The 15,628-nt window shown below is 32.9% G+C and overlaps 1 protein-coding gene across 1 annotated transcript in view; it reads left to right on the top strand.

Annotated features, from left to right (window-relative positions):
- LOC118201764 (sodium-dependent phosphate transport protein 1-like) overlaps positions 1–15,628 on the top strand; it is a 46,105-nt gene that overhangs the window by 19,771 nt on the left and 10,706 nt on the right. The window contains exons 3-4 of the mRNA XM_085825163.1: positions 1,259–1,408; positions 9,395–9,527. Of these exons, the coding sequence (XP_085681289.1) occupies positions 1,259–1,408; positions 9,395–9,527 (283 nt within the window). The remainder of the gene's footprint in view (positions 1–1,258; positions 1,409–9,394; positions 9,528–15,628) is intronic.

The following is a 15,628-nucleotide window of genomic DNA, read 5'->3' on the forward strand; positions in this document are numbered from 1 at the left end:
ATAGCTTACGAAAGAGATTCATTAACTTTTTTAAAGGATATCTTTTGTCTTTCAAAAGACCTAATAAAGGCAAAAGTCCCTTTCAGAGGGACGTTAAAAAGCATTTATGTTTAAAAAAATCCAATAAGTATTAAAAAAATATTCCCTAAAAGACGAATCAACTCTATAACTCAAATTCGTAAGATTGACTTCTTCCTGAATGATGAAAATTTCAAAATTTACATCATATTATTAGCCTTAAATAGATTCTGCCTGGTTATCTGACAACTCAGTCAAAGAATTTGAATGGAACCAAAGAAATCACTTCTTTTTTTTTTTTTTTTTTTTCCCTTGGTGTGTGTGTGTGTTTAATGATTACATAACCATACGGCAAAGAATACCGCATGATGTCCTAAGATTTGCTTATTGTAATTTTTCCTCTAAAACTTGCAGAAATTCTGGAAAAATTTAGAAAAAAGGCATAATCTGATTTTTATGCCTTTGAAAGTTCGCTATACTAATATTAAATAACATTAAGTGTATAGAAGATTGGACGGGACCAAAACATTCGTTCTCTATATCCGGGATCTGTTATAGCGGGGCTCCCCTGTATATAATTCTAAAAAAAATTCTGAAAGATATGTGTGTCCTTTGATTGCCAGTAGATAAAATTAAGGTGAGGAATTACACTTGAAAGGAAGGAAATCAAGAACATGCGTATAAGTTATCATATTTATGCGAATTGTATACCTTGAAAAAACAGGGCTACGTGATCTAGAGATTTAGAAGATAGCATATTTGCGTGCAGTATTCATGTAAAATAACTTTTAGAAATATTATGTAGAGAGGGGAAAAAAGAAAAAGAGAGAGAGATTTTATTGAAATAGCCATTATACTCCCAACAGTATTAAGATCTAAAATTCAAGAACTCTGTAAAATATGTAAATATTTTAATCGTAAACCTTTTGAAAGTGAGTGCATTTTAAAGCCATTCATAAAATGATTTGTTTTAACAATGCATCTAATTCAAGGTCTCATTCTGCCTACCAGTGGTAAAGTCGCTTAACATTCATAGCTCGGTCCGTGGTTCGAACCTCGAATAGGCTGGCCGAACCACTTTCCTTATTATTTATTGTTAAATTGTAAAAACTTTACAGTCATATATTTCTAGTTAATAATTTAAAAATAAAGTTTTGAGACTGAAAAAAATTTACTAATTATTTTGTTTTATGATTCATGTATAAATACTATCCTGCAATAAATTGCTTTCTTTTTTCAGCATAGAAAACTTCCTATTGCTTCAATTCTCAAATCTTATCCAGTATGGGCGTATATAGTTGTTGGAGTGGCTTCCTATTGGTCCTACAGCTTCAATATTTTGATGCTGCCCATGTACTTCAGAACTGCTTTCGAAATCGAAACCGAGTGGGTTAGTGATTTTATTTCCTGAAGTACTATTTAGATCTAAAAATGTATTATATTTAAAGATATTTTCGAAATACTGTACAAAAATTCAACACCCTATCAACAGAAAATTCTCAATTACTTTTAGAAGGCTTCTCAAAAATTATTTTTTTACTCTATATAAAAATGTTGTTGTTTTAGTTATTTTAAACGGAGAAAATTCCGCATTTTGAAAATGAGACTCGTGTTGGTTACAATATTTAATTACTACAAAAATTGATAAATTTTAATTTACGCGAAGCTGTTAGATTTGGAATATAGAGACTGAAAGCACAGAGATTATACTCAGTAAGCAAGTAAAAGAGTGCTTTGGATAGTTTTTTTTTTTTTTTTTTTTTTTTAATTCAGAACAGAATACTTTTGTCATAGCTTTTCTGATAATGGTATTTCATCAAAATAATATTATGTGGTTCGATTTATCATAATAGCATAGTTTGATTTTGAGAAATAGAAACACTCAATAAAGTATAGTGAATGAATTAAGCGAGACAAAACAGAAATATTTCTTTAGCGAAAATCTCTCGAGAAATAAAGGTCTTGGATTTGGATTACGGCAAAACAGGCAAAGGGAAGGGATATCTTCAGAAAGAAATTTTTAAGAGGAACTGGCTTGTATTCACTTCGCACATAGAGAAATCTACGAAAATTTCCATACGTCCAGCTCGTTTTACTATGATTTGAACCCTAGTCGTTCTACTGGTATTTAGCTATTTTACTTCATAGACACTTGTGAGCCATAAAGCGCCGTTTACACTTATTATTCTAGCGGAGCTAGAATCGAATGCTCGCGCATCGAACACAGATCTATCTAACCTAGCTCGTCTACACTTGCTGAAAGCGTTCACTAGCGACAACCAATAAACGAGCAGAAAATCGTGCACGCTTTCATTTATTTACATTTTCGTAACTGACGATATTTCGGTTCTATGAGCGGATCTATGAGCAGTACTGCGAATTCCGAGCGACGTTATTCTTAAAATGGTTCGACGGAAACGTATTGCGAGCAAAAAAAGAAAAAAAGAAAATGTACTCTTGTGCTTAAATTTTTCCTTGAAACATATGTAATGTATGAGACATAATTTTGTCAACTGTAATAAATGAATATTAAAAGTTTAAAAGCATTGTCCCATTCTGTTTACAAGGCAAAATTAGAAAATGCTTTAAATGACATATTTCATTAACTAGAACACAATTAAATACAATTTTTACAGCTTAATTCAAAGCAATAAATTAAAAATATTAAGATAATTATCACTACTTGATAAAATGTTAATACAGAATATCAGTATTAAATAATAACCATCATTAATTTTCTAGGTTGAGTAATTAAGCACAGCAAAGTGCATAAGGATTATGAATCTCTTTCCCTTCCAAAATTTGGTAATTTAATATATATAGGTTTCATATCATCAAGAATTATTTAGAAAAATCATAGCAAAAATAAAAACGTTTTATTATCAGTATTTTTATTCCAAATGATTATGAGTGCTCTCGAATTTATAAAGCTGATCTGGTTCATTTTATTTCGTGAGTTAATAAACAGTATCATTCTTTTTTATGATAAGAAAGATTTAGAAGAAAAAATATTACATTAATGCATTTATCTATGCTTTGCTTTCACTTAAAATTCCATAGGAAATATTATTATACAATTATATTTATTATCTGAGATCTTTGATATCAATAATTCAAAAAATTATTTGGAAAAATTATAGTAAAATAAGAACATGTTTTGTTATCATGTTGTACTATCAGTATTTTTATTTTTAAAAGATTAGCGAGTGCTCTCCAGTTTATAAAGTTGTGATTTATTTTATTATATGACTTACTATTATTCTTCTTATGATGAGAAAAATTTAGAAAAAAAGAAAATATTATATTAATGCGTTTGTCTACACTTTGCTTTAAATTCCATAGGGAATTTGATAATACAATTAAATATATTGTTTGAGATCTTTGGTATCAGTGATTTAATTAATTCTCCAGATACAAAATCTAAACCCCAAAATGGTACTAATTAGAAAAAGGAATTACTATCCTGATACCAGATGATCTGCAATCATCATCCATGCGCATTCTTTCTTGACTTTGTTTTTGTAATCTTTCAGTCAGCTGTCACATATAATGGGATGCCGCTGAATTTCGACAATCAGATTGCAGTCTTCACACAAATCGTCAGCCATGTTTGTTTATTTTAACTTAGCGTGCCTGTGCTGATAATGATGATTTCAAATATTCTCTTTCGTGATTGGTCGGATCCATGTGTCGAATAGCTCTGTTTTGAGTGAAGTTCAGATTTTTCAACTGGTTCCAATGTGACAAAAAACTGTTTTTTTCTAGCTCATCGGCTGTGTCGGTTGCGTCAGATGTGTCCGTTAGCTCCGATACTTCCCAGTGTGAACGACCCTTAAAGGAGCGTTCAGACGATGATATGCCTGTCGCAACTTATGTAAGCCAAACTCTCGTTGCTAGGCAACTAGCTATTACTACCTCACGAAAACCGGTATAAGGTTTTTGTGTAATTTTCCTAAAAAGTTCTTAAGAACTGTTCTAAAAAGTTCTGATCTTAGGCCAGATTTTAAGGTTCATCTTGTCAAGTTTATGCCAGCCTGGCATAAGAACCGATAAATCACAATGAAGGAAACTTGAACTGACTTCTGGCTTCACTGAGTCAGCTACAAGTTCACGCTTGCACAACTTTATATTCCTTGATTGGCTACGGCAAGGAGAATGAAGGTAATACTCCTTATGATTACAACAATTGTGATAACTATACCCTGTCTGAACGATCTTTAAAAGCCTTGTAACAAGGATCATGTTGTTGTTGTTGTTACTAATCCAATTTGAGCAGGAAAGCCTACACCAAGTCGAAGAGACCTCGCCGCACAAGTCAATCGCTGACATCATCCTGCTCAGCCGACAGCTGTCTGAAGATGACGCCAATACAATCCAGTAGGTGAGCGGGAGAGGCAGGAACGGAACCTATTCTATGGTCACTGGATCTGCCTACAACTTAAGCGAACAATATTGACTCAAAAAAACCGGTATAGACAGCCGTCACAACTTATCGGAGAAAGCCATTCTGTGGTCCTCAGTTGGTGGGCGGGTGGGTCCATTTGACTTTACTGAAAGGGGACAAGGCTTCAAGGAGCTTTAGACCAATCGCAGTACAGACGAGTGACGAAATTTATAGCGCGCGCTGGCTGAAGTTCTAGGAATATTCTCCCATTATTTCACTAACTCACACGCTGCATTTGTAGTTCGAAAAAAATTGCACAAAACAGTATTATGACCAACATGCAGCAGAATATGCTGCTGCCTTATGTGAAGGAAAATCCCGTTTTTTAAGGGGAAAGTTAACGCAGGAATTTAGAGCTAAGAAATAAAGAGTGATATGGGATACCACGAAAGCAATGGTAAATAGATAAGAGTAGATGAATTAAGCTTACTTCAAATCCTTTTAGAAATAAACAATTTTAATCATTTAAATTTATAATATGATTAATTTGCATTACAGTCTAATAGCAAACTAAGTTTCCCCCTCCCCATGCTTACATTAAAACTGTTTTCCCGCAATTTATTTTACAGTCACTATTGGAAAAATATCTCTTTAAATAAGAAATTATTTCTTTCTTAATATTTCTTCCCTTTTTTTATTTTATTTTTCTATGAAAATTATTTCTTTCAGGAAAAGAAATAAAATTCATTCACTATGGCCGATTGCTGCTGCATTCAACTATCACACACGCATCAAAATGCTTTATTTTAAATAATTTATTCTATAATTAACATGAAAGAAAATATTTTTTCAATATAAAATATATAACCAAAATTAAACTAATCTATCCTGTATGTGTGATTAATTCGTTTTGCAATTTTTGTCACACAATTACTAATACCTTTTTTTTAATATTACATTGCTGTTATTTTAATTTTATATATATATAAGAACTGCTTGCTCAGTTTAAATATTCTTCCTTCTCAAAAGATTTTATTCTGTGAAAATAATTAAAAGATAGTAATATTTTCACAATGCAGGTACTAAAGTAAAAATAATCAGTGTAGGTCTCCTGCAGTTGAAGTCCTTGTCAAACCAGCGTTTCGACATATTTTAAATAGAAAACTAATAATAATCAATGTAAAAATGAGAATGCTATGAACAGTAATTTTTTTTTTTTTTTTTTTTTTTTTTTTTTTTTTTTTTTTTTTTAAAGTTTGCAAAGAAACAATGATTTTTGAATACTATAATAGGTTACAAAAGTACTATTCCATGAAGAAAACCCCTCAGTCTTATAGCATTATTACTTTATAGCATAATGCAATAATAATTCTATTAACAAGCCCACCAGCCGCCGAGCGGTAGAGTCGCTGAACGCAGATAGTTTGGTCCGAGGTTCGAATCCCGCGAACGAGCTGGCCGGCGTTTTCGTGGCTTTCCCCATGTGTAACGTGTATAGGAGCCAGTTTCCCTTAGAAAGTCCTCACTTAGGAACCAGTTTGAAACATAATAAAATTTATACACACACACCCAAAAAAAAAAAATCTGAAAGTCTTCAGATTTTATATTACTGAATATTACATTTATATTACTTCAGATTTTATATTAAGGTCCATTTTTTAACTTTTTGCGTGTTATCTTTATTTATTAAATATCATGTTTTTCGCACTTAAACCATAAAATTCAATTCAACAGCAATATCATATAATTTTAAAAAAGCATATCTTTAGAATTTCCAATACATAGTCTCGCGCGCTAGAGATGAAAATGCTTTTTTTCCTCTTTTTTTTTCCCGTACAATGTTGGCATTGCTCGCTTTGAAATCGTTGGGTTTCTTAATCAAAAACTCATAAATGCTTTACAAAATATGAAATAGATAATAAAACAAATTCCCAGTTCCAAATATGGGCCTCCAGATGCCTACATTAGGATGGAGGATTATGTTATTCAGCATTTCATGGCTCTAGGTACCGTTGTTTTATCACAGTGCGAGAAACATTCATACATTCTGCAGATTCCTCATTATTTAATTTCTTTAAATATAATAGAGTGCGATAATACTTGGTGGCAACGATTTGAAAAGTGAAGCGCCACAAAATGGCAAAACGAAATTAATAGGCCCTCTGTGCTAAAACGTATTATTAAAAGTATCACACTAGTAGTAGTACAGCTACTGAAAAAAATATTTTAAAGCTATTTTATAGTTTTATAATTTTTTTATTTTTATTTTTATTTTACAGTAGTGTGAATTTCGCGTAATGAACGACATTCCTTTTTGTGGTCACAGTATTATTCGTAAGGTATTCAACTGTTAGATTTTAAAGTAAACGTAATTCTTGCTGTACAAGAAGCTTATCGGATGTCTATATTTGTATTAAATGAAGAAGGTTTGTGTGCTTGATAAACTTATTATCTTCTACATTTTTAAAGCATACAATTACAATTTATATCTATAATTTCAGGAACAGCATAACCTTTCTTTCAGTAGAAATTGCGTTCTTGTTTTCTGAATGTGGCTGCAAATACTTTCTCAGTTCATCGCAAATTAAAATAACTATAAATTTTGACAATCTGAAATACGCAATGAAAACATCTTTTGGCAGAGCAAAAGCATCAACATATTTTCTATAAATTCGCCACCGATTCAGAGATTTACGACCGTATTCTTCGTTTAAATATGAAAAAATCAGCGGCGAAAACACATACAAAGCCATTGTCTACTTAGTACGTCAACTGCACAACCCTGATTGACGACGCGGCAACACTTTTTCAGGCGCTTTCGACAACTTCCGTACTCAGAGAATATAGGATGTCGGGCAGACCTGTTTTTTACTAGCAGCGACATCTGGCGGCCCACAACTTGCTGTCGACTCTCGTAGCGTAGAATAACCGTCCAGTCACGCGAGGTCCTCACCCCCCCCTCCCGTTGAATTTTATGTATCGAAGATACTCGCTTCTGAATTTAGCCATGGCCGCTTGGAGAAATCTACCTCTTTTACTCTGTAGTAACAGGCCTTGTTGCTCAGCGATATACCAGTGGTGAGCAGGAGGAATTTTCCACGCCTTGTTTGTTTTATTTTTGTAGTGAGAAAGTACACTGCGGGGGGGGGGGAATATGGGACAGTTCTATTTCTCCCGTTTTACTGGGCCGATTGACGAAATTCAAATTGCGTTTTTTATCTCTCGAAAGGGCGATTTAGGATATGTATTAGATTTATATAATATAGGTATTTTTGACACAAAATCGAATTTTTTTCTGAAATGACATGCCAATGTTTTTCTATATTTCGATTCTACGACTCAAACTACGCCAAACTGCTCAGTTTTGTAAAACTCCCTCCCTGTTCTTAAAAAATTAGCTCTCAAAATTTTAGCTCCTCAATGTTAATTGAGTTTGGTATATATTTATTAATCTCTCATTTTTCATTAAACTTATTTGATTCTTCCTTTATTTATTATAAGCGATAATAACAAAAACGTGGCTTAGGCACTTTGTTAAAATTATTTGAAAGTAGGAACAATGTGACTTTTTTCCCCTCTCCTGCACAATGGAAGGGAAAGAAAAATAGGCTGCCATATATTAAGAAGTTCGCCAAGTGAATTATTCTTGGCGCAAACTGAAAAAATTGTGCCAAGTTAAATTTTTAAATTTCTCCATAAATGTCTCGCCAAAAATTACAAAATTTAAAATGTAGGCATAATTTAAGTCATAGAATCGAAATATGGAAAAAAATTGGTATGTTATTTAAAAAAAAGTCCGATTTTGTGTCAAAATACCTATGTTAGAACAATGCTATATATAAATCTAATACATATCTTAAGTCGCGCTTTCGAGACATGAAAAATACCACCAATAGCTCTTCTTGGAAGCTTGCCAATAAAGTTCTATTCCAATTTCAAGGCAGAAAGGAATGTTTATTCTCCCATTTTAAAAGTGATTTAATTTTTATCATTTCTCCACTTTTTGATTTTTTGTTATTTTAGAATTGCATTGTTAGTTCTACATAGAAAGGAAGTTTTAGAAAAACTCAAACCTACAGTTGAAAGAAATTAGTTCAGAAAGTTAATATTTGATTGAGTTGATCTTTACAATGCCATTGCTCGTTCGATTTCTTCTATTCTTCGCTCCAGCCTCGTTAACCGTTCTTGATTTCCTCCTCGTTCCCGATCATTTGTATGAATGTTAATTTTAGGGAGTGGCGAATCATAAAAAAGAACTGATTCAGTTCATTGCGCGAACGGTTCTCATCCGATTCCATAAAAGAGCGATTTCGCTAATATCTACCTCACATGGTCGATTCTCTGACACAGACGTATCAGGACATCAGCTGAAATTCAAGCAGTAATATTTTGGGTGCTAAGCATAAACTTAGAGAGTATAATCAAGATTCCTTTGACGTCACAATTCCTTTGACGTCACAATTCCTTTGACATCATTGAAGGTAATAACGGTTCTTCAGATACTGGACTTCGATAGATATACTTTTTTTACGAAACTTTGCGTAGATTTAAGGTCGTTTCAAAATAATTATGTCATGCCATCTGTAACGATGCTATTCCAGAAAATTTGAGATTTTTTTCAATTGCAGCAACTGTTTTATTGGACTAAATATTCATAGTGTGTATCATTTTACGCTCTTAAATACGTACCTCATCCAGAAATTATGATTAAGGACCAGGAATCTGTGAAGAAACTGTATTTCATTTCTAGTTCTAAATTCGCTGCTTAATTGTAATAGCTCTCAGTGCAACATTTTGTTTCAGGTAATCAAGTTCATTTTTAAATTCCTGTAATGTATACTGCTTGAAATAACCACCATTAAACGAAAATTTTTAACTCTTGAAAAATGTAACTTTCTGCTTCATTATTTTCTGGAATTAGTTGGTCAAGATGGTTCTTTCAGAAATATTTAGTAAGAAATTAAAAGAGTGATTTTTGAATTTATTTCGCAGAATGGGCTGGCTTCATCTTATCCAAATCTTCTACAGGCTTTTACATTTCTCCTCAGCAGCTTAATGTCAGATCGCCTTTTAGAGAAAAAGGTTGTACGAAAGATTTCTGTTAGAAAATTTTGCGTTGCAACAGGTAAGCTGATATTTTGTTAAAAAAGATCTTTCAACTTAAAAGTTATAAGTTTGTAAATAACTTGTAGAGTCGTTAGGTTGTTTTGAAGCAGTAGACATGAAAAATGAGCAATGCCCTCGCCGGGACTCGAACCTGGACTTCTCGAATACACGTCGAGTGTGCTACTGTTACACCACGAAGGCATGCACAAAGGAATGAGAAAAGTTTAAAATGGTGATTTTTATTTAAAATTTGCATAATCTGGAGTAAATTATAGTTTTACATATTGGATAAGCTTTTTTAAACTCATTATTTGGCATAATCAGAGTAAAAATTATTTTACTTACTTTTTTAATTTTCAGTTAGTCAGCTGTTTAATTTTGATTGAGACCATTTATTTGATATATCTAATATTGCCATGTTTGTTAATATTAATTTCTTACGTACTCTATGTTTTGAAATTGTATTCAAATAAGGAGTGAACCTTCTTTAAATTGTCTATCCACAGTTCAAAATCATTCTTTTTCTTCTGTAGAGGTTGTCATTTTTAAGAGGTACTATTAAAAACGTTCTCAGAAATGCTGGTCACTTTCGGAAGTGGGGCCGTGAGAGACTCCCTGTATTATGTAATCAGTATTATTGTATGACTTATAAATACTTAAAACTGAATGCTCAACACTTTTTACAAAGCATCTGTAATGTACTTTGTACAAAATTTCTATTTATCTTTTTGTGAATATAGAAAGTCATCTGAGTCTGAATTTTTAATTCAAAAAAGTATTGCTATAAAGGAAAATATAAATTTATCATTAAAGTCTGATAAGTAATGTCCAGAAATGTAAAAAAATAACACATGCGTCTTTCACTTTTCTCTGTATTTATCACTTATTTCCTCCAGAGATAAAGAAGTTTAAAAACCTGAAAGCATGGGCATCGAATTATTTTGCTTGCATAATTCCTTTCCTTTTGTTCTCACATTGAGGTGCAGCACAAGTGTCTGCTGAACATTTATGTAATAGTTAACTGGATTGAAAATTTTAATGGATTAAATTTTCATCTTTGATCTGAAAACTAAATATTACAAATGTATTTTAGCAACCATATACAGCATAACTAATATATATTTAAAAAATTAGTTATTGTTATTGATTACATTTTAATATTTTAGTATTTACAATTTTTGCAAAATAAATAAAATAAAATTTGAAATAAATTCTGATCAGAAAATGAAAACTATCTGCTAAGGAAATGTCAAATTACTAAAGTAACTCACTAAACTCTTGGAGAAAATATCATGTGTAAGCTTAGGAAAAATATGAAATTGCAGTTTGTAAAGGTTGAAGAAAAGAAGCTGATTTTATTTGCTTAGAAATTTATTTACTGCTATATAAAATTGTGCCATACGTTGTCTAATAGAGAGAAATGAAGATGTGACTTAGCAAACATTGTCCTGTATTTCAAATATAGTATGAAGGCAGTAATCAGCTTTGTGGTACATGTATTCCATGTGGAAAATTATTTATTGCTGAGGTGCATTAATTCAAAAGTTTGTGTTATCTCAACTCATCATCTTAACATATGTGGTATCTAACAAATATCCAGAGGGAGGAAATAAAAGCTTTCAGATCTATATTACTCCCAAAGAAGCATTTTTTCCATTTGCACATACATGTTTTAAGAGTATTTTGGCTAAAAATATTTAAAAACAGCATATCTTTAAAATTTCTAATATACACTCTCGTGTGCTGAAGATAAAAATATTTTATTCCGTACAATGTGTGGCCACTTCTCACTTTGAAATCATTGAGTTTATTAATAAAAAATTTGTTAAAGTTTAAAAAATATGAAATAGATAATAAAACACATTCAAGATTTGGGCTCCCACATGTTCATATTCAGATGGAGGACTACATTATTCAAAATTTGATGTAATCTAGATAAAACCAAAATGCAGCCTGCCAGTTTGTCTGGGTTCAAGCGTGGGTTGAGCTACCAATAATATTCAGTGAACTGAACTGCTCAGACATTGTTGGGTCCTGCATCTTAATGCATTAGTGACCTTATAAACCATCCAAAAAGTAAAACATATAAATAAATAAAATATTAATCAGTAAATAAACTCGGAGAAATTATATGCTGGTAGATCTATATTAAAATTTTATTTGAAAATGCTTTTCTTCTGCTGAATGAAAAAGCGTTCTTTTTCTTACGTGAATTATATAAAGTAAGGAGGTTCTTTAATGCTAACTTATTTTACTCAATATTTTAAGCAATTTGTATTTTGTTTCACTGAATAACAAAACCAGCGTTTTATGAAGATTTCAAACATAATTTAAAAGCATATTCTTTAATTTCATGTAACATTATTTACATGCAAGCGGAAGAGAAATTAAAGGAAACATTTTGAAATGATATTAATAACTCACTACTGCTGTTTTGGCCTTGCTAGCAAAAAGAAAAAAGAAACCTCGCAAACTGCCTGAGAAAGTCATATCGAACTTTTTCTCTTCTAATTATTGAATTTTAAGCTAGTCTAATTGCAAGAACTGACACATTGCAACGAAGCAGATACGAAATGACATTCAGTGAACGATTTTTCTGAGTCAGCTGCACATTCAATAGAAATGAATGATATACTATTAAATATTGTAATACACTCATGTCCATAAATTAAGAATAATTCGGAGTTACGCGGAAATCGAACTCTAAAATAAATATATCACCTGTAAAATCACTACACACATCTTCAAAAATCATATACAAATTTCAGGAAATAACCAGATGACACTGATGGTACGTCACAATGACGAGAGTGCAAGAGAGTGATATATAAGGAATACAGGCAAAGAAGTAAAATTGTTTGCAGGCGCTTTAGAAGCATTTCAGTGCAATAACCGAATAGTTATGACACAAAGCATGCATTTGGATGATTTTTTACGTGGTAGAAATATTGGCCGTCTGAAATGTGGGCGTGTCATCTCCAGGCTTTGGCAACAATTCCAAGATGATGGTAATGTGAGTAGACGTTACAGCACAGGTCGCCCCAGAATTACAACGCCGAATGAAGACCGGTATTTGGCAGTTACTGCCAAAAGAAACAGGCGGAGCACAGCCTCAGACCTGTCTCGTCAGCTCTCTTCAGCCACTGGTACGACAACTGCAAGGCAGACCGTGTACAGACGCTTAGGGCAGATTGGTCTATATGCTCGTAGACCTGTCAGATGCGTTCCACTTACTGCAACTCACTGTCGCCTGCGGTGAGCCTGGAGTCGAGAGCATGCATTGTGGACACCGCAACAGTGGGCTTATGTGATGTTTTCCGACGATTACAGATTTAGCTTGCAGTCTGATTCTCGCCGGATTTTCATATGGAGAGCTCCAGGTACCCGTTACCACCAAGAAAACATCATTGAACGACACCGTTACGGTGGTGCAGGAGTGCTCGTTTAAGGTGGAATTATTCTGGGTTGCAGAACTGACCTGCATTCTCAAATTGGAACCATGACAAGCCAAATCTATCGGGACGTCATTCTGGAACAACATGTACGTTTGTTTCGGGGCGGCATGTGCGCACAGTTTGTGTTTATGGATGACAACGCCTGTCCTCACCGTGCAAACATCGTAAGCGAATGCCTTCAATCGGAGGACTGGCCAGCATTCTCACCGGACTTGAATCCAGTAGAGCACGTGTGGGACATGCTTGGCCGACGAGTTGCAGCCCGTCAACCTCCTCCTACATGTCTACCGGAACTTAGGAGAGCAGTGCTTTTTGAGTAGTGTAATATCCCCCAAGATCAGATCAGATCGATAATTTGATACTCAGCATACCCAATCGTTGTACGGACTGTATTGCATCGTCTGGGAGACATACAATGTATTAACAATCATACCAACCATGTAATATTGGTTTTTTGTAAATAGGTTTTTTTTTTTTTTTTTGTAATTTGCTCCAGGGAGAAAAAAGTCGCTAATTTTTTTAATAATATCAAACATATAGCATCTTTTTTTTGCTCTTTACCTTTTGTTTAATAAATAAGCTTTACAATTAAGTCAAATTTGTTTTGCTTCTAACGCTTCCTTTGCCTGATTTTGTATTATCCTTAATTTATGGACATGAGTGTATTAATAATACTATGTATTCTTATTGGAATGTAGGTTTGTTTTAAAAGAAATACTGTTGTGATAGTTAGCTGTAGTTTATCCATTGATACTTTTAATTTATCTTACTATAATCGCATCCTTCGAATATTAAATTATTCGCGTAGTTTTCCCCTCTAGATACTCAACGATAAAATTAATACAAATGGAAGAAATACGGTATTCGCTAAAAAGTCCCTATCGAACAAATTTCTGAACCGAAAATTTTTTCTCTGTTACGTATGTGTATATAGGTTTGCGGGAGATAAATATGGAGGGACTTGTAAGTTTGAAAAATGGTAAACCTTCACGACTTAAAAAAAAAAAAAAAAAAAAAAAAAAATTATAATATTGATAATGGTTTTGATCGGAGAATCAATCATCATATGCTTATGGAGGCAATAGCAACTGCTAATGAAATACCCTTATCTAATAAAAAATGCAGTGCCTGCTGGAACAAAGAACGTGTCTTAATATTAGCTGTTAAGGATCGCGACGTGATAATTTTTAACAATAATTCAACAATTTGAACGATAAAAGTAATTTCGAAAGGTTTTCGCAAAGACCAATATTAGAAATTGAAACTCAGTTATAAAAGTCGACAGAGAGAATGGCAAACAGAATTTTATGTTGTTATCATAAAATTAAAGTTCGACAGAAGTTAAGAAGTATTTTATCGGTTATTGTCAAATGTACAGTAAGAGCAGTGCTGAGTACTCATGTAGGATATATAATTTCATTTAAAACTGTAGAAGGGGGCATTGCACTAATTCAAAAAACAAGGCCCAAATACCAACTCATAAATTTATCATAATTGCAAATTATGGAACAAAAACACATAAATAAAATTCAAAAAATAAAAATGAAATATAAAATTCTGTAGAACTGCCGAATAGAAAATGTGTTTAATTTTTCTGTTGAATCTTTTTTGCTATTTTTTTCTGCCGCCTAATAGTGGCCAAATGAGTAAGATCACTGAACGCTGGTAGTTCGGTTTGGTTCGAATCATGATGAACAGCCTGATTGCATGGCCATTTTCCTGGTGTTTTGAGTAAATAAAGTGAGTTCAATTAGTTTTCTCAGAGAGTTTCCCCCTAAAGTTTCCAAACGGTTTGGCAAGACAACTCTTAATTGCTTTGTCAGAATTTATTAAACAAGTTCCTCTTATCCTACATCAGATAGAATGTACGTCTGAAGAAGGCTCAAAATAAATAAACAAATTATTCAAAAAGATATTTATTCGACTGGTGATCTTGTCAGTGTACTTGCTTCGTGTTACTCTTGTGGTGCGCTGATAAAAGTATTCCGGCACGTGAGAGGTCTGACTTTCAATTTCAGACGAGGGTAATTTTTTATCGAATCCCTGTGTTAAATTAATAAAGTCATTACAGTCCTTGTAAAGTTTCCACCATGCACTTTCTTTCCATGTTCTGGTCCTTCTTTCAGTGTTCCTCACTTTACGTAGTCAATTCCCGGAGGACATAGTATTAAGCTCTATCCGTTCTTTTTTATTCCATCGATGGAACCCAATAGACTGAAGAGCACCTAACTCAGTCGGCCAGCTGTTCTGTCGATAGCGAAACGAAAAGAAAATCCTTATAAAGTTTGGCAGAAAAAACATGAAACCTACACTCAACAATAAAAATATAAGAAAATCAAAATGTACTGATTTGATTGCATTTTTTTTTTTTAAATATTTATCTCATTAAATATCAAAGCTTAAAACTTAGCCAAGTTAACAAAAATGCTGAAGGTTCTGATGCGAAGCAGCAAATTTCATAAATCAGTTTCTTCTGCATGTTGGCCAAAAATTCAAATACGCGCTATACGCGGGTATATAAATGTCAGAGGGAAAACGTTCAAATTCCTCTTGCAAAGTAATCTAATCTCTTTTGCTAAGTTTCAGCTTTTTCATGGTTCCCCCGCTACAGATCAAACTATTAGAACCATGAAAAATATAGCGTAAAGCTTCAGTGAAAATGAGA

This window comes from Stegodyphus dumicola, chromosome 10 (assembly GCF_044657685.1).
Source record: "Stegodyphus dumicola isolate Sdum_Otavi_A_Nest chromosome 10, ASM4465768v1".
Taxonomy (NCBI): Eukaryota; Metazoa; Arthropoda; class Arachnida; order Araneae; family Eresidae; genus Stegodyphus; species Stegodyphus dumicola.